A 20,883-nucleotide genomic window follows, 5' to 3' on the forward strand; every position below is an offset into this window, starting at 1 on the left:
CAAAGAACTCTCTGAGGATGTGAGAAATAGAATTGTTGCTCTCCACAAAGATGGCCTGGGCTATAAGAAGATTGCTAACACCCTGAAACTGAGCTACAGCATGGTGGCCAAGGTCATACAGCGGTTTTCCAGGACAGGTTCCACTCGGAACAGGCTTCGCCAGGGTCGACCAAAGAAGTTGAGTCCACGTGTTCGGCGTCATATCCAGAGGTTGGCTTTAAAAAATAGACACATGAGTGCTGCCAGCATTGCTGCAGAGGTTGAAGACGTGGGAGGTTAGCCTGTCAGTGCTCAGACCATACGCCGCACACTGCATCAACTCGGTCTGCATGGTCGTCATCCCAGAAGGAAGCTGACGCACAAGAAAGCCCGCAAACAGTTTGCTGAAGACAAGCAGTCCAAGAACATGGATTACTGGAATGCCCTGTGGTCTGACGAGACCAAGATAAACTTGTTTGGCTCAGATGGTGTCCAGCATGTGTGGCGGCGCCCTGGTGAGAAGTACCAAGACAACTGTATCTTGCCTACAGTCAAGCATGGTGGTGGTAGCATCATGGTCTTGGGCTGCATGAGTGTTGCTGACACTGGGGAGCTGCAGTTCATTGAGGGAAACATGAATTCTAACATGTACTGTGACATTCTGAAACAGAGCATGATCCCCTCCCTTCGAAAACTGGGCCTCATGGCAGTTTTCCAACAGGATAACGACCCCAAACACAACCTCCAAGATGACAACTGCCTTGCTGAGGAAGCTGAAGGTAAAGGTGATGGACTAAACCCAATTGAGCACCTGTGGCGCATCCTCAAGTGGAAGGTGGAGGAGTTCAAGGTGTCTAACATCCACCAGCTCCGTGATGTCATCATGGAGGAGTGGAAGAGGATTCCAGTAGCAACCTGTGCAGCGCTGGTGAATTCCATGCCCAGGAGGGTTAAGGCAGTGCTGGATAATAATGGTGGTCACACAAAATATTGACACTTTGGGCCCAATTTGGACATGTTCACTGTGGGGTGTACTCACTTATGTTGCCAGCCATTTAGACATTAATGTCTGTGTGTTGAGTTATTTTCAGAAGACAGTAAATCTACACTGCTATACAAGTTGAACACTGACTACTCTAAGTTATATCCAAGTTTTATTTCTATAGTGTTGTCCCATGAAAATATATAATAAAATATTTGCAGAAATGTGAGGGGTGTACTCACTTTTGTGATACACTGTATATACTGTATATATATAGCATGCTTGGTTATAATAATTTATCAGAAGATATAACCTATTGTTACTGTAATGTTTCCAGTACGTTTTCTATGTGTACTAGAACCATTACAGTAAGAATAAAATAATATAAATGATACATTAATTTAAAATTGGTTATAACTTCAGAAAAATTATTATAGCCAAGCAAGCTAAACATGAAGGTTACAAGACACATTGGCTCAGTAATGTTTTGGGGTTGCTTTGCTTTCTCAGGGACTGAGTGCCTTGAAATAAAGTCAAAAGACTATCAAGGCATTTTGGAGTGGAATGTAACCCTGAGTATCAGTAAGCTGTGCCTCAGTTGCAGGTCTGGCACCCCTCAAACCTGGTAGAGGTGAACAGTTCGCTATAGCAGATTACAATGCAATAAAAGTGGTATCCTTGGAACCATATACCCACAAAGCTTAAGCCTGAGCTATTACATGTTTTGACATCGTATGCTGTGTACTAAGAGACAAGGTTTTTGTACAGTATAGAAGGATTTCCTGTCACTGTGGGTTCCAGGGCGCAGTAGTACAGTGCAGAATCAGATACTGCAGCGGAGACGATCTTCAGTTCTACTTTTCTGTCCGTTTTATAGAGAGTGATGACGATTCTTTTGTCAGGTGCTTGAACTGTAGAGACTTCTTTACTACCTTCAGCAATCAGCTGTATGAACTCTGGTTTTGATCCAGGTTTGTGTTGGTACCAGTGGAGACTATATGGTGATACTGTGTATGTACAGGACAGTGTGATGTTGCTTCCCTCGGTTGAAGATAAGCTGGTTTGCTTTGATGTAATACTCTCAGCAGCCTCTGCTATAAAACATGGTAATGATTTATATTAGATTACATTAAGGTAATAATACGCTAAAACAAACAAACAATACAAAACAAAAATGAGCTCTGCAAACTTACCATTATCATCAGCAATAAGACAAATGAAGAAGAGGAATAACATCATTGTGCTGAGTGCCAGATTCAGATCTGGTATACAGGTTTGCCTCTTTAAAATGATCTCTACAGTATGCAAGCACCTAGCTCACAATCTACTGTAGCTCCCCACCCCCAGTCCAGCTGCATTCATGTCAAGTTTCATCTGATATCATGAATGTAGACTATCACGCCATCACTACTTTAATTGAGAATGCTTGTTTTACATGGTTCACTAACATACAGAGCACTAACTTATGTAAACGCAATTAAAATGTCAATAATATTTGTACTGTCACATGTGTTTTAGATTTGTGATACTAGATCTGGAGATGAATAGTTAGTTTATATAAATGTTGCTTGTCTACAGTAACACTATACACTGTACACAGTATTTATTTCTAATGTACTATTATTAATAGAAGAGGTGAATTACACCAGGTCTTATTTGTTAGTGTTGTACATGCAGAAGTTGCACTTCAGTGTCACATCACATTACTACACTGATATAGCTTTGTGGTGGTTGGCTGCATTAATAGGTCAGCTTCTTCAATGAGCACTTTAGTGTTTGATGTATTTATTTATAACACTGCATTTTATTATACTAGAATGAACAGTTTGATCAATCAAAAGTAAATAGACATAGTAGACTTTAAGTCATTAGAGCAACAATACATCATGACATTACGAAATGTCACGAATCAAGCCTCTATACCTCTATGCTCCTGGAGTATTATGCTGGACTGTTTTCAATCTCAAGCCAGCACATGATTGGTCCCCTGCTAATTATCCACAGCTGCACCCCATTTAAGGTGTAATGTTTAGGGCATTTAAGAGGCAGCTGTGGATCCTTCAGCGTAGACTATGTTGATTAGTGTTAGTCTTGTTTAGCCTTAGCTTAGGGTCTAGTATGGTTTAGTCAGGGTTCTTGTGTGTTTAGATAAGCCTTAGCTGTTAGTGTAACATAGTTTAGCTTTAGCATTGTTCATGTGTTTAGGATTAGCATTAGCATTTAGCTTAGGTTGTGTGTTTGTGTCTGGTCTTGTCTTGTGTACCCTTGTGTTGTTTGTGTTTTTGTTTTTATTAAACGTTATTAAACATCTCTGTGTATGTGACCGCGCCCTCTTGTCACGTTTAGCCCATCGTTACACTAAAATACTGAAAGCTCTTTCTATACCCACAATTCTGGTACATGAGGTAAGAATAAATGTCCTTATGCCTTCAGATATTGCTTTAGTAGAAAATGGATATACAGTATATCACTTTAACCTTCTGATATATCAGTGGTAAGCTACTCATTGTTTACAAATTACTATTATTATTATTATATTTTTATTTCAATATTTCTGTTGTATTATAAATCCTGTATCTGTGCAGAACTGGTGTTAAAAAAACTTTAAACCTTCAAGCAACTTGACGTATAAAGTAGATTAAAAAGGTAAAATGAGGTAAAATAGACATATAGCTCCCTCTTGTGAGAAAAGCAGGTTCTGTCACAGTTGCTTTTAGTACCGTGAGCTGGATTTGTCCCTCAGCTGCAGGGTGCATCAGATACTGCAGCAGAATTCATGTTCAGTTCCACTTTTTTTTCTTTTTTTTGTGTGGAAAGAACTGTAATAGCTTGTTGACGCAAATTTAATACGATTTATAGATTTTTTTTTTCAGAATTTATTAGTATTGTTATGAGCATATTTGTAACAGTTGATCGACAGCACATGTATTAATTGAAAAAGCTTCTGATTAGTAGATCTAAAAATTGAGACCACTGTAGATTGTACAGAAATTATACAAAGAAAATTACAGTTTCCACTTGTCAACTTTGTTAATTTCACATGTGCTTATTTGCTTTTCAGTACAGCCAAGTGCTAAGGTATTCTGAAATACAATATTTAGAAGTTAGAAGTGTTAATGACTGTTAAAGAAAAAAAATCTGATTGTTTTAATCCTTTAGTTGATATCAGTGAAGACTTTAAGGTAATTACTCCACCCAGTGGCCATGCATGAGTTCTAGACTGGTTTAGTGTTTTTTATATTGTTAAGTGTCTTTGTTGGCATCATTTTTGAATGTCAGTGGTGTGTTTGATGAGTAAGTTTGTATTCTCATGTAACGCTCAAACATTTGATTGACTCTACCAGCAGCAGTGACTCTAATTTTGATGTAATGAGAGACAATGACAATGAGGTGATTCTTTATATGTGAAAAACCTTCAGTCCAGGGTGGCTCAGTGGGTAGCACCGTCACCTCACAGCAAGAAGGTCCTGGGTTCGATTCCCAAGTGGAGCGGTCCAAGTCCTTTCTGTGTGGAGTTTGCATGTTCTCCCCATGTCTGCATGGGTTTTCTTTGGGAGCTCCGGTTTCCTCTCACAGTCCAAAGACATACAAGTGAGGTTAATTGGAGATACAAAATTGTCCATGACTGTTTGACATTAAACTTGTGAACTGATGAATCTTGTGTAACCAGTGATTACCTGTCCTGTCATGAATGTAACCAAAGTGTGTAAAACAGGACGTTAAAATCCTAATAAGTATGACTAATAATATAAGACTAATATGAGTAACAACTAAAAGAGAAGAGCAGTGATAAGACTGACGAATGTCTGTTCAGATCACTAGCATTAGAAAAGATTAGTAAATTGATGAAAGTAACTTATTATAGGCTTGGAACTGACGACCCAATGAGTAATAAAATGCTTTCTAATAGCTCCCTCCTCTGAGAGAATGTTTTTGTACAGTATAGCTGGATTTCCTGTCACTGTGGGCTGCAGGGCACAGTAGTACAGTGCAGAATCAGATACTGCAGCAGAGACGATCTCCAGATCCACTTTCCACTTATCCTTTCTGAGTTTGCCGTATATTCTTGGGTCAGGTGTTTGAGTACTAATAACGTGTCCATTACCTCCATCAGTCAGCAGCAGAAACTCTGGTTTTGATCCAGGGTTTTGTCGATACCAGTGGAGATAAAATGCTGATCCTTTGTATGTACAGGACTGTGTGATGTTGCTTCCTTCAGTTGAAGATATGCTTGGTTTTTCTGGTGTAATGCTCTCAGCAGCTGCTATGAAAATGATTGTATCAAAATGCATAACATGTAGTTGATACTAAACTAAAAACAAGCTTATTGCAACTACTGCATGTTATGGCATTAAATGAACACAAGCCCAAACACTTACCATTATCATCAGCAATAATAAAAATGAAGAATATGAGTAACATCATTGTGCTGAGTGTCAGATTCAGGTCTGGATTCATAGATCTAGAACAGGGGTGTCAAACTCATTTTCACCGAGGGCCACATCAGCATTATTGTAACGTATTTTGCTGTGATTGCAGTCTGTTGTTTTTCTTGGAGGCTAAATTCTGCATTTATATTGTCCTCCTTTACCACAGACACAGCCTCATAACACAAGAGACTGTTTTCTTTTCCTGAAGCACAAACTTGTTTTCATTTTCATTAAATTTCCTCCTTCTGCTTAATTTTCTTACTTATCTTCTTGTACATTTTGGGATTATGTGTAAATATTTCTTAACATCATCTACTGGCGGGCTGTGTCACTTTGCAGGTCACAAAATCAGCATGCATTTTGAGAGATGCAGTTAATGTAGGATTTTACAGTGTATTTTAAGACAATTGTTCTGCCCTCACTAATAGTTTATCCCCCTTGCTCAGCTAGACAGACAGACAGACAGCTCTCTTCAGAATACAGTCGGTTGTATTTGCTTCCCAGCTGTGTAATACACTGTGTGCACCAGAATGAAGTAAAAATACAAACAATAAAAACTTAACACAGTAAAAGCACACAGCTGTAGTCAAGTGTTACATCTGGTACAATATGAGATTTAACCAAACGTAAAATAGCGGTAAGGAGTTAGCATTTTGTGTAAAGATACTAATTGCTATAGTAATGGTAACAATTGTATTTAATTATGGTAAATTTGTAACTAAAACGCTGTGATATTCTCACTAAACATTTACAAACAACTGAAAATATATACGCCACTACTTACAGATGATGCTTTGGTATTATACTGCAAGATCATTATTTATATTTATTATTATTGTTTACATTACTACCCGTGTTCTTTTGCCGTAAAAGTCACATGGCTTCTCAGCGAGGGTCAAAGTTAGTTGCCATGACTACGATGTCACCGGTTGCCGTTTAAAGGCGCAGGAATCCCATTAAATTATAAGTGCGTCTCTGTAACGACTCGAACCATCACAACAATCGTACAGTCGTTTAAGCTCTCGCGGGCCACATAAAACGACGTGGCGGGCCGAATCTGGCCCGCGGGCCGTGAGTTTGACACCCCTGATCTAGAAGATTCAAATTGTCTCCTGCTGTGTGTACCACATCTAGCACACCCCACCCCCAATCCAGTTACATTCACGTCAACTCCCCCTTCATCTGATATTGTGAGGATAGACTAACAAACTGTTGGTACAAGCATTATCTAGATTAAGAAGCCACAGATACTTGGATAAAGGCTCACCCAACAATTTTATCTTAAGATGTGAACATCAGGCTTATTTTCTCTATTTGTTTTAATATGAGGAAACTAGTTTCAGGTCTGTGTTTGTTTGTTTATTTTGATTTTAACATCATGTTTTACATTTGGGTTACAGAAATGTTAGTTACTCATTACACAAGACTCATCCCTTCTCAAGGTTATATCAAACACAGTCATGGACAATTTTGTATCTCCAGTTCACCTCACTTGCATGTCTTTAGACTGTGGGAGGAAACCGGAACACCTGAAGAAAACCCACACAGACACGGGGAGAACATGCAAACTCCACACAGAAAGGACCCGGATCGCCCCATCTTGGGATCGAACCCAGGACCTTTTTGCTGTGAGTAGACAGTGCTACCCACTTAGCCACCGTGCCACCCTTCAGGTCTGTGGCTTTTTCAACTGTCTTAAGTACATAGAATATAAAAAAACAGGCATAACATTATGACCACTGACAGGTGAAGTGAATAACACTGATTATCTCTTCATCACAGCACCTGTTAGTGGGTGGGATATATTAGGCAGCAAGTGAACATTTTATCCTCAAAGTTGATGTTAGAAGCAGGAAAAATGGGTGTAAGTATTTGAACAAGTTTCACAAGGGCCAAATTGTGATGGCTAGACGACTGGGGCTTCTCCAAAACTGCAGCTCTTGTGGAGTGTTCCCGGTCTGCAGTGGTCCAAGCACAGTGGTAAACCGGCGACAGGGTAATGGGTGACCAAGGCTCATTGAGCTACTGTAGCTCAAATTGCTGAAGATAATGCTGGTTCTGATAGAAAGGTGTCAGTATACACAGTGCATCACAGTTTGTTTTGTTTGGGGCTGCATAGCCGCAGACCAGTCAGGGTGCCCATGCTGACCCCTGTCAACTGCTGAAAGCACCAATAATGGGCACATGAGCATCGGAACTGGACCATGGAGCAATGGCCTGGTCTGATGAATCACGTTTTCTTTCACATCACGTGGATGGCCGGGTGCGTGTGCGTCGCTTACCTGGGGAACACATGGCACCAGGATGCACTATGGGAAGAAGGCAAGCCGGCGGAGGCAATGTGATGCTTTGGGCAATGTTCTGCTGGGAAACCTTGGGTCCTGCCATCCATGTGGATGTTACTTTGACACGTACCACCTACCTAAGCATTGTTATAGACCATGTACACCCTTTCATGGAAACGGTATTCTCTGATGGCTGTGACCTCTTTCAGCAGGATAATGCGCCCTGCCACAAAGCAAAAATGCTTCAGGAATGGTTTGAGGAGCACAACAACCAGTTTGAGGTGTTGACTTGGCCTCCAAATTCCCCAGATCTCAATCCAATCGAGCATCTGTGGGATGTGCTGGACAAACAGGTCCGATCCATGGAGGCCCCACCTGACAACTTACAGGAGTTAAAGGATCTGCTGCTAACATCTTGGTGCCAGATACCACAGCACACCTCCAGGGGTCTAGTGGAGTCCATGCCTCGACGGGTCAGGGCTTTTTTTCAGCAAAAAAGGGACAAACACAATAATATTCACGTTTTTCCTTATTGTTTTTGTGTTGTCCTTATTGTATTCGTGTTTTTCCTTATTTTTTTTGTGTTGTCCTTATTATATTCGTGTTTTTCCTTATTGTTTTTGTGTTGTCCTTATTGTATTCACGTTTTTCCTTATTGTTGTTGTGTTGTCAGCTTTTGTTTGTTTTGTAAATGTAAATGTAAATGTCGATACCAGTGGAGACCATATTCTGATCCTTCATATATACAAGACAGTGTGATGTTTCTTCCTTCAGTTGATATGCTGGTTTGGTTAGGTTTAATGCTCTCAGCTGCCTCTGCTTAAAATAAATAAATAAATAACCTTTAATTTTAACTGAATATTGCAAATATATTTATAGTAGAAAATTAATACACAACCAATAAAACATGATGCTTATTATATGTATAACTTACCATTATCATCAGCAATAACGAAGATGAAGAACAGGAGTAACATCATTGTGCTGAGTGTCAGATTGAAATAAAACATAAGGAATTGATTCTACTGTATGTAACCACATCTAGCTCCCCACCCCCAATCCAGTTAGTCATTTGTCAGTTAGTCATGTTAACTCCTCTTTCATCTGATATTGTTTAGGTAGCTGAACAAATCTTATTTATGAATACAATCTAGATGTAGAGAATCACGCCTGCAATTTAGGATTACGGATGTTTTTGTTTTGAGATGATTAGTTAATTTAAAGTTTAGGTTTACAATTTTTTGTACATTTTTTTCATTTGCTTGTACAAAGTTTAGTGGCTCAAAAAGTTGGTTTATTATCAAATTGTATTTAATTTATTTATTGTTTGCTTGTTGCAGTGGTTATTTCTTGTCCTGTTGTTAACCACTATGGTGGTTAAGCAGCAACACTATATTGCCAAAAGTATTCGCTCGTCTGCCTTCACATGCATATTAACTTGAGTGATGTCTAATTCTTAATCCATAGGGTTTAATATGATGTCGGCCCACCCTTTGCAGCTATAACAGCATTTTACGTGGCCTTCTGCTCCGTGGCTGAGTTGCTGTTGTTCCCAATTGCTTTCCACTCGGAGGCAACACCGAGTTTCGAACCGAGGAGTTCAGAAACTCTGTGTTAGTGTGCAAGCGGAATATCCCACGGAATATCCGCCATCAGTGGTAATTTGGTGTTGGTTTCGAGAGCTAAGTTGTTAATACAACCCCTGGCAAAAATTATGGAATCACCACTCTTGGAAGATGTTCTTTCAATTGTTTAATTTTGTAGAAAAAAAAAATCACAGACATGCCACAAAACTATCATTTCTCAAACTGTCAACCCTCTGGCATTAAGAAACAATAAAAAAAGAAACAAATATAATAGTTGTGGTCAGTCACAATTGCTTTTTTTTAGATCAAGTAGAGGAAAAAAATATGGAATCACTCAAATCTGAGGAAAAAATTATGGAATCATTAGAAAACACTGCACCATTAATACTTTGTTGCACCACCTCTGACTTTTATAATGGTTTAAACTCTCTGAGGCATGGAGTTAACTAATGACAAACAGTATTCTTCATCAATCTGCCTTCAACTGTCTCTTATTGCTGTTGCCAGATCAGCTTTGCAGGTTGGAACCTTGTCATTGACCATTTTCTTCAATTTCCACCAGAGATTTTCAAATGGATTGAGATCCGGACTATTTGCAGGCCATGCCATTGACATTATATGTTTTCTTGAAGGAACGTTTTCACGTCCTTTGCCCTATGGCAAGATGCATTATCATCTTGAAAAATGAAGTCATCATCACCAAACATCCTTTCAACTGATGGAATAAGAAAAGCGTCCAAAATTTCAATGTGGACTTTGGCATTTATTGAAGACCATCTCCCCTGTGCCTTTACCCGACATGCAGGCCCATATCATCAACAACTGTGGAAATTAACATGTTTTCTTTAGGCAGTTATCTTCATAAATTTCATTGGACAGACACCAAACAAAAGTTCCAGCATCATCACCTTGCCCAATGCAGATTCGCGATTCATCACTGAAGATCACTTTTATTCAGTCACCCACAGTCCACGATTGCTTTTCTTTAGCCTACTTTAACCTTGTTCTTTTCTTTTTAGGTGTTAATGATGGCTTTTGTTTGGCTTTTCTGTATGTAAATCCCATTTCTTTTAGGTGATTTCTTACAGTTAAGTCACAGACATTGACTCCACTTTCCGGCCACTTGTTTCTCATTTGTTTTGTTGTGCATTTTCTGTTTTCAAGACATATTGCTTTAAGTTTTCTATCTTGATGCTTTGATGTCTTACTTGGTCTACCAGTATGCTTCCCTTTTACAACCTTCCCATTTTGTTTGTACTTGGTCCAGATTTTAAACACAGCTTACTGGGAACAACCAACATCTTTTGCGACATTCCACAATGATTTATCTTCTTGAAGGAGTTTTATAATCCTCTCATTTGTTTCAACTGACATATCTTGTGTTGGAACCATGATTCATGACAATCTGCTTTGTGCAACAGCTCTCCGAGGTGTAAGCACTCTTTTTAAACTGAAGAATAATTAGCAAATCTAATCTGCTGCAGATGTTTTGTTTTTAAACTGCAAATTACAGAGTGATTCCATAATTTTTTCCTCAGATTTGAGTGATTTCATATTTTTTTCCTCTACTTGATCTAAAAAAAGCAATTGTGACTGACCACAACTATTATATTTGTTTCTTTTTTTTATTGTTTCTTAATGCCAGAAGGTTGACATTTTGAAAAATGATAGTTTTGTGGCATGTCTGTGATTTATTTTTTTTCTACAAAATTAAACAATTGACAGAACATCTTCCAGGATTGGTGATTCCATAATTTTTGCCAGGGGTTGTAGTGCTGTATAATGGTAGTGGTGTGTTAAGTGGTTCTTTTGAAAACATTAATATACACTTCAACTGATTGTGTTGTTATTATTACTGCTTTTGTTTTAGTATAGTAATATTAAAAAGATATTTGTCTGCTATTTCTTACCTCCCACAAGCCAGACATTGGCGTTTTTTGAGTTAACAAAATAATATAAGCCCAGACACATGCCAAAGCTTAAAGTTTTGTATGTTTTATAATGTTTTACTGTCAGTTTTGTGATTGTGTGAGTGCAACAGAGAATATTTTCCTCACATACTTTTCTTCTTTTGTATTCTATTTTAAGGACTTTTATTTAAATATTTTTATGCACAAAATTCTAAACGTTCACAAACCCTGGCAACAATTTCAGGGGTTTGTTTGAAGAAGTTGTTGAATATGTATATCTAAAATTCACACTGTTTAAATAAAAGAGGAAATAAAAAGAGAATTGTTGTGTTTGTTTTGTGTGACATCAAGTTTTGTATAGACATTTACATTACATTACATTTTCAGTATTTAGCAGACGCTTTTATCCAAAGTGACTTACAGTACTGTGACAGTATACAGTCTAAGCAATTAAAGGTTAAGGGCCTTGCTCAAGGGCCTAACAGTGGCAACCTGGCAGTGGTGGGGCTTGAACCAGCAACCTTTCCATTATTAGTCCAGTACCTTAACTACTAGGCCACAATTGTCCCAGACAACGTAGACAATGTCTTAGTACACTTAAAACTATCAATAGCAATAAGGTTTTCACTGCAGTACTGGAACCTATTGTGCAGTTTGTACGGTAATTACGGTAATTAACTGGTAATCTATTACAGTTCATTACTGTAAATATGCTCCACAGTTAGTTATTGTAGAATGACAGTACATTACTGGCAACTGCGCTGGAAATGTACAGTATATTACTGTAAGCTCACTTTAATTCTATTGTAAAATTATGGTAATTAACTGTTAACACATTACAGTTCTTTATTGTAGAAAAGGCTCCATAGTTATTTACTGTAAAATTACAATACTTTACCGGCAACTGCTGCCAGTAAATTACTGTAAATTTACAAAAAAAAAATTAAAAGTGAATCTGTAGTGTGAAGTGCTACCAAAATTAACATATTTTATTTAAAGGAACTAAAATATGTAACTTAGATGTTTGGGTTTTGTACAGTATGTTATGATTTCCTGTCACTGTGGGCTGCAGAGCACAGTAGTAGAGAGCAGAATCTGATACTGAAGCAGAGAAGATGTTCAGATCCACTCGATTTTTATCTTCATTTATCTTTACAGAAAACCCTGGAGCTGCAGCTTCTTTCTTATATTCATCAACCAGTATAATGAACTCTGGTCTGAATGTGGAGAACTGACGATACCACTGCAGGTTATTAGTTGTACCAGATCCTTTGTCATTGCAGGATAAAGTAACAGATTCTCTCTCCAAGACAGTTTTAGTGGTTGAATTAATTTCCTGTGCATGATTAAAACCTGTGGACAGAGAAAGAACAATGTTTATTTATATATAAAGATATGAGTGTAAGAAAAAAACCTGAAAAGAATCTAGCAGCAGATACATTGTAACTTCTATTTAAGGTTTGGATAAAGGTTCTAATGTGTTACGTGATGTTATTTCTCACCTAAAACAATGGAAAGAAGACACAGAAATCCAAACAATGCCATGACTGATCTGCAGAATAATGTAGCTCAACACCTGTTGTCATATCTTATACATAATTAAACCATTTCCTCTCTTTAACTTCCTTTTCCAGCAGTACAAATCAGAAATAGTTTGGACAGTATGGAAAATGCAAATAAAATAAAAACACAGTGTTCCTTACATTTACTTTGACCTTTATTTGATTTGAACCCAAGATATTTCATGTTTTGTCTGCTAAACATTTTATTTGTTAATAAACATTCCTGCATTTAAGACCTGCAGCACATTCCAAAAAAAGTTGGGACGGGGGAAATTTAGGGCTACTAATAAGGTGAAATGGACCATCACACAGTGGAAACGTGTATTGTGGTCAGATGAATCAGCATTCAAAGTCTTTTTTGGAAAAAATGGACGCTGTGTGCTTCAGACCAGAGACGAAAAGGACCATCCAGACTGTTATCAGCAACAAGTCCAAGAGCCAGGGTCTGTCATGGTATGGGGGTGTGTCAGTGCTCTTGGCAAAGGTCATTTACACTTCTGTGATGGCAGCATTAATGCAGAAAAGTAAATTGAGATCTTAGAGCAACATGTGCTGCCTTCAATATGTCGTTATAAAGACGATGCAAAATCACATGCTGCACACATTACAAAGGCATGGCTGTGGAAGAAGAGGGTACGGGTACTGGACTGGCCTGTCTGCAGTCATGACCTTTTCCCAATAGAAAATGAGAATTTTTAAAGGAAAAATGGGACAATGACGACCCCGTACTGTTGCACATCTTAAGACGTGTTTGAAACACTAAATCACTTGGTATCCTCAGTGCCAAAATGTCTTTTAAGTGTGGTGAAAAGGAATAGTAACATTACAAAGTGCTAAATGCTTTACTGACCCAACTTTTTTTTTAATGTGTTGCAGGCCTGAAATGCAGGAATGAATGTTTATTAATAAATACAATGAAGCTGACCAGACAATGCAATACAATAAAAGTAAAAACAGAAACTTTATTATTTGCATTTTTCATGCTGTCCCAACTTTTTCTGATTTGGGGTTGTAGATGCTTGTCAGCCTTAATAATATTTATCTGATGAATAATCTGATTAAGATACCTGGATTTCTGGCCAGTAACCTGATTATTCAAATCATGTATTTGGGTATTTGACTTGCTATGGGATTTATATGTTTGTGCATGTGCAGCTGAAGAGATGATTTATTGGATCGCTGGGTCCAAAAGTTACAGTTCACTTAACGCTCAACTTATTACTTGGGTGAAATTATAGACCAATCAGTGAAAGGCAGCATTTTACATTTATACCATTTAGAAGACGCTTTTATCTGAAGTGATGTACACTTGTTACTGAATCTTGCACCAGCTAAAAAAGTTCAAGCTGCCCCAGGAGCTATAATATAATAATATAATAATAAAACACACTGCCATCATAGAGTCAATGTCATCACCATGTCCATTACAGTGTGGTGCAGCTCAGCCACCAAGCCTGACACTCACAGACTGTTAAGCTGCCCATACTGCTGGTTCTGCACACTTCCAGGAACAGAAAGCATGTGGAGTAAATCTGACCCATCACACCCTGTCCAGCGCTTTAGCCAAATGGGGAACAGGATGATCAGGCTACTGAAAAGCTTCCACATATCATTACACTTATGAAAAGCTGAACATCACAGTACACAGAATATTCCATCCTCTAAACTTTCTCACACTTTCTTACACTGCAAGCAATAGAGGGTTAAGAGCCTTGCTCATGGGTACAACAGTGGCACCTTGGTGGTGGAGATTGAACCAGCAACCTTCTAATAACTAGTCCAGTGCCTTAACTGATGAGCTTCCACTGCCATGAAAAACACAACCATAAACATTTATAATCAAATAACTCCTGTACATGTAAACACCCTCTGTAAATGTGTGTGTGTGTGTGTGTGCGTGTGTGTGTGTGTGTGTAGTTAACTGATAAGGTGTGAAAATAACTTTGATCTTCTAACTTCATATAAGTGAGTTTTTGTACAGCATCTCAATAGCTTTGTATCACTGGGCTTCTCTAAGAGCACAGTGATAGAGAGCAGAATCTGTCAGCTTCAGATTGCTGATAGTAAATTCAGTAGAACCTGACGATTCTTGTTTATGCTGTAAATACTGTGGTGCGCTGTTAGGACTTTGTTTGTACCAGTAAAGCCGAGGGTAGCTGCTGCTTGACTCATATGAACATCGTAGAGTAACAGTTTCTGTTTCTTTAGCACCAATGTCAGAATTCAGTGTCCAAATTTTATCGGCAAAAGCACCTGTTAAAAGAAAAAAAAAATGTTTAAAATAATACTAAAAAAGTTCTTAAGAAAACATTTTTAATAAAATGGTATTAATTAAGATGTTAACGAATTACCTGATGCTATAGTAAGAATCAGTGCTGTGTATCTCCCAATGTGCAGTAAGTTACATAGTGGAGCCATTTCTGATCACAGCTTTGTGAGGACTCTGTATAATAGTGCTGAACTCATCACATGAGGAAACAAGTCTCTAGGAAGTCACACACAGGAAGTGCAGGTGCTGCAGCAACACTGTACACACATCATCATTTCATATCTATTCTTTATGAGAATACTGCTGGTGACTTTTGGCGTTTCTGAGCTTTGGTGTAGAACAATATTTAAATATTTGTATCTTCTAAAATACTTTCTTCATGTTTGTGGTTCAATAATGACACTGCAGGTAATAATTCAATTAATACCAGCTTTATTTGTATTTCCAAAAGGCATTAAACAATAGAGATTGTTGCACAACAGCTTTACAGAGATGTGGGTCAAGATCCTAAGTAAGCAAACATCTCCCACATACAGAAAAAATCTTAAAAAGAACAAAGAGGAACCCATCAGATTCTGTAATATAGCCACTGTTTCTATCTATCCCAATGCACTTGTCATTAACGTACATTGATCTGTTATAATGCTCCACTGTAAAAAGCTGCTCCTGCCCTGTCCATCTTTGAGTAATATGTGTATATTGCAGTGTGTGCATAATATAAAGTTGTAATATATACTTATATTTTATGAATGAACATACTTCTATTTTACCTTTCTTTGGTTTCTGAGATGTTTTTCGTTATCCAGATTCATTTTTGTAACTTATTTGTTGGATTACCATACACAACACTCTGCCCTTAATATGTATTATTGTTTCAAGTCTTATCCAGCACTATTTTTGTGGGGGATGTTTGATTGTATTCTTGCAAACTAACCAAGTATGTCACTGACACTTTCTGTCTTGTTGAATGTTGTACATTGTAGTTTCCAAATTAATACACTTGTGTTAGCGTGTCACACCATTTGCTGTTCAGAGTGGGTATGGCAGGTTGGTTAGTTACACTACTGGTTCTGTGGGTCAGTAGGAGGGGTTTTGAGTAGTTAAGGAGCCTTACCAAGCCAAATAATAATAATAATAATAATAATAATAATAATGTTTGCAATGTCTTTTTTTGCTAGCTATAAAAAATACCAGGTATGATCACTAAATTGAAAATACATCCATAGGTGAAAGGGCATATGTGACAGGGGTTATAGTAAATACAGTCAAGCCAGAAAGTCTGCACACCCCTTTCACCTTTCTTCACATTTTATTATGTTACAGAGTCATTCTATAATAGATTGAGGGTTTTTTTTTGCCTCAAACATCTACACACAATCATCAATAATTACAAAGTGAAAACAGGGTTTAGAAAATATGCAATTTTATTTTACTGACAAAAATGGTTTATTTAGGGGTTACATATTTGTACACACCCTTACCTAATACTTGGTTGATGCACCTTTGGCAGCAATTACAGCTTCAAGGTGTCTTGGGAAAGAAGCTACGAGCTTGGCACACATGTTTCTGGACATCTTTGCCCATTCCTCTTGGCATATCCGTAGGGCATATTGGCATATCTAGGGCAAGCCGTAGCCTAGTGGTTAAGGCACAGGACTAGTGATCCAAAGGTTGCTGGTTCAAGCCCCACCACTGCTAGCTTGCTGCTGCTGTTGGGCCCTTGAGCAAGGTCCTTAACCCTCAGTTGCTCAGACTGTATACTGTAACTGTAATGTAAGTCGCTTTGGATAAAGGCGTCTGCTAAATGCTGAAAATGTAATGTAAATATCCTTGCAAGCTTTATCAGGTTGGCTGTACACAGCCATTTTCAGCTCCTTCCACAGATGTTTGATTGGATTCAGGTCTGGGCTCTGGCTGAGCCACTCAAGGACATTCACAGACTTTCCCCGAAGCCACTCCTTTGTTATCTTGGCTGTGTGCTTTGAGTCTTTGTCATGTTAGAAGGTAAACCTTCACCCCAGTCTGAGGTCCAGAGCACTCTGGAGCAGGTTTTCTACAAGGATCTCGGTGTACTTAGCTGCATTCATCTTTCCCTCTATCAGGACTAGTCGCCCCGGTCCTGCTGCTGAAAAAAATCGCCACATCATGATGCTGCCACCACCATGCTTCACTGTAAGGATGGCATTAGCCAGGTGATGAGTGGTGCGTGGTTTCCTCCAGACGTGACGCTTGGTATTCAGGCCAAAAAGGTCAATTTTGGTTTTATCAGATTAGAGAATCTTGTTTCTCATGGTTTAAAAGTCCTTTAGGTGCCTTTTGGCAAACTCCAAGCGGGCTGTCATGTGCCTTTTACTAAGGAGTGGCTTCCATCTGGCCACTCTACCATAAAGGCGTGATTTGTGGAGTGCTGCCTGATGGTTGTTCTTCTGATAGATTCTCCCATCTCCACAAGGATACGCTGGAGCTCTGTCAGAGTGACCCTCGGGTTCCTGCTCACCTCCCTGGCCAAGACTGGTTTTCCCACTTAGCGGGGGGTGGCCAGCTCTAGGAAGATTTTTGGTGGTTCCAAACTTCTTCCATATAAAATGATAATGGTTACTGTGCTCTTTGGGACCTGTAAAGCTGCAGCAATTTTTCTGTACCCTTGTCCAGATCTATGCCCTGACACAATCCTGTTTCTGAGGTCTGCAGATAATTTCTTTGACCCCATGGCTTGGAGTTTGCTCTGATATGCACTGTCAACTGTGGAACCTTATATAGACAGGTGCTTGCAATTCCAATCATGTCCAATGAATTGAATTTAACACAGGTAAACTCCAATTAAATTGTAGAAACATCTCAAGCAGTATCACTGAAAACAAAACGCAGCTCATCTCACTTTTGGGTGTCATATGAAAGGGTGTGCACACTTGTGTACATATTATATTTTACATTTTGATTTTTAATAAATTAGCACAGACCTTCTTTTACTTTGTCATTGCAGGTTATTTTGTGTAGGATTTTGTGACAAAAAAATGAACTCAATTTATTATAGAATGAGTCTGTAACGTAATAAAACGTGCAGAAGGTGAAAGGGGTATGCAGACTTTCTGGCTTGACTGTATATTAAAAGTGTGTGTGAGGCGCTAGTACAAATGAGGCATGAATACAGTTTTTCATTTAAGTGTTTGTTCTTTTAATTTTCACTAATTTTATAAAATAAATGAAATAAAAAGGGATGAAAAATCCAGTTGATTTTAACATCTGTGTTAGAGTTTTTGTACAGTGCAGCTGTGTTTCCTGTCACTGTGGGCGTCAGTGCACAGTAATATATTACAGAGTCTGATACTGCAGCAGATGAGATGTTCAGATCCACTTGTTTCAGATCCTGATGAACTTTAGCAGACAAATGTAATGAAATGTTTTTACTTGAATCTCCAGAGAGAAATCTGTAAAGAAGGAACTCTGGTTTAGATTTTGGATATTGCCGGTACCACTGCAGGTTGTTAACACTTCCACTGAAGTCTTTGTAGCTGCAGGATAGAGTAACAGTATCACCTTCAGTTACACTTTTATGTGTATCAAGTGGCTTGATTGGATCTGTTGTAGAGTCACCTGTGATAGAGAACAGAGCATAATCACATTCTGATCACAGACTAATGTTTCCATATTTCAGTTCAAGTGCAAGTTAACATGATTTTTACTCACCTAGTGAAATCCACATACACAGGAATATAAAGGTGAACATGATGGGTGTGTATCAGTATGAGAATATTTCAGTAAATGCTTCTCTACAGTAGTGGTAGCATCATACATTATGATGAAGCTCCACCTCATGGCACCACATGACAGTGACAACAGTTGCTTCCTGGCTTTATATGGTGGGTTGCATGTTAGATCTGTCTTAAACACACTGTAAGCAAACACAAGCCCATGTGATTCACTATACTAGAAATATTTATATTCAGAGTTACATGTGGAATCTTTTTCAACAAACTGTAAGCAAACACAAGCCACATGGGGGCAATCATTCTAGAGCTATAGTGTAGTTACAGTGTGTATTTAACTATGCAACATGCTACATCTATTTTTATTTATTAACATAAAATAAATAATTGATTTGATCAATTCATTTTGTAATATAACATTAATAAATAAAGATCAACATTAAAAAATAATAAAGGATCACAATGAATTAAATGAAATTGTGTGAAGTTATTATATGTAAAAAGCAGTTTAAATTCAAATCTTCAATTATTAAATAAAAAGTAATTTGACTTATAGTAGTGTGATTAATTCAGTGCTGTAACATCAATTCTATGGGCTTTAGTGCGGAAAATAAATAAAATGAACTAAACTGTTAAGTAACAATTTATTTATCTTACTTTTGTTAGAATTAGGAAAAGTATTTTATATAATTATAAGACCATTTTAAAATAGTGTGCCTTACAAGAGAAGCGGAGGCTGTTATAACCTGCAATGGAGGGGAGGTAACTCATATTAATGTCAATGGTTTTGGAATAGAATGATGTTAGAGTTTCTCAACACCAAATTCATCAAGCCAAATATTTATGGATTTTACTTGGTGGCTCTTAACTCTTCAATTTCTACTAGACAACGATAAGAACAAATAAAAAGACAAATTACACTTTAGTGTGAAGACTTCTGTTCAGATGTTTCTCTTAAGATAAAGACCTCAGTAATGTCATTGTCTGTTATTGATATTTCTTCCAATCAAAGAATAAATACAAGCATATCATGAGTCTAGTTGGCCATTAACACTGTTATAATGGAACTTAAATAGTCAGAGACTGCTGGGATTGGCCAGTTCAAATGATCCTGGCAGAGCAGCACCTCTTTATAGTCATGTTTTATCTGGCAAGGAAGTGGGGTACTATCTTCAGGATTATGAAATTTCAGCCATGCTAGTGTTAAGATGTTTCATACTGCGCCCACAACCCAGTTGCCCTTGATTTTGTTTGTTGTATTAGCCAGCAAAATTTTTATTTATAGCTATTTTGACGAGTATACTGCTTTACTACTGTTGACATATATGATATAAGGCTCGTTTCTCTGTTGTAACATTATGACAGTTCATATTACATATTGCATTCTAAAATATTTGCTGTTTGAACTGTTTAAACTTCATTATTGATTAATTGTTTTAATCAGGCATCTGATTCAGTAGTACAATGAAGTATTTCAGTTCCTGAAATTGCACCAAATGTTATTTTTTTTAACTAAGCAAAATTATTTTTCTCTTCAAGAATAAAACATAACACTAATTGGACAGTGTTGTGTTTTTGTTGATTGATTGAATTGTGTGAACTTTTGAATAATTTTCCTAGCTTTTCATTGTTTTACTCAGGGACTTCTCTTCATTTAAGGTAAAAATATGAAGTAATTAAATTAAGAAAATAGAAACATCTCTCCAGATCCTGTATGCTTTTGAAATCAGATTCTCATCTCATTGTTGTTCTAATGCTGTTTCTTCTAAACAATGTAAGAAGAAACTTCTGTAACAAAGTTATCATTATTGAGAATCACTTATGTTTCATGCTGCACTGTAAACTGTCAAAGGAAGCGCTCTACAGAGTGAGCTAACCAGTAAAAGACCAAACAAAAGTGGTAAAGAAAGCGAATAAAGAGGAATTGTAATTGAGCATGACAAGCCATCTACTCAGTCCACCATCGTGCCTCCACATGATCACAGACCATGATCTTTCTCCATCAAGCCCTAACTATGATAGAAGAGAGATTAGGGATGTAGATCTATTTAAAGAGTCGATCACTTATTATGAGAGAGTTCTCTAAAATCTATTGGCAAATGCAGCATCTGCTGTCTATCTTACCGGCTTTGTCAAAGCACATTACAAAGACTCAGCACTGCACTGAGCTGAA

General features: G+C 37.8%; 1 gene segment (V, D, J or C); it reads right to left on the reverse strand.

Annotated features, from left to right (window-relative positions):
* Positions 1-14,521: 14,521 nt before the first annotated feature.
* On the reverse strand, positions 14,522-18,730 carry LOC134311251 (T cell receptor alpha variable 12-3-like). The segment is given in 3 exon segments: positions 14,522-14,539; positions 18,245-18,597; positions 18,691-18,730. Coding segments are annotated over 3 exon segments (411 nt in total).
* Between the last annotated feature and the right edge of the window lie 2,153 nt (positions 18,731-20,883).

The sequence above is a fragment of the Trichomycterus rosablanca genome, chromosome 4 (assembly GCF_030014385.1).
Source record: "Trichomycterus rosablanca isolate fTriRos1 chromosome 4, fTriRos1.hap1, whole genome shotgun sequence".
Taxonomy (NCBI): domain Eukaryota; kingdom Metazoa; phylum Chordata; class Actinopteri; order Siluriformes; family Trichomycteridae; genus Trichomycterus; species Trichomycterus rosablanca.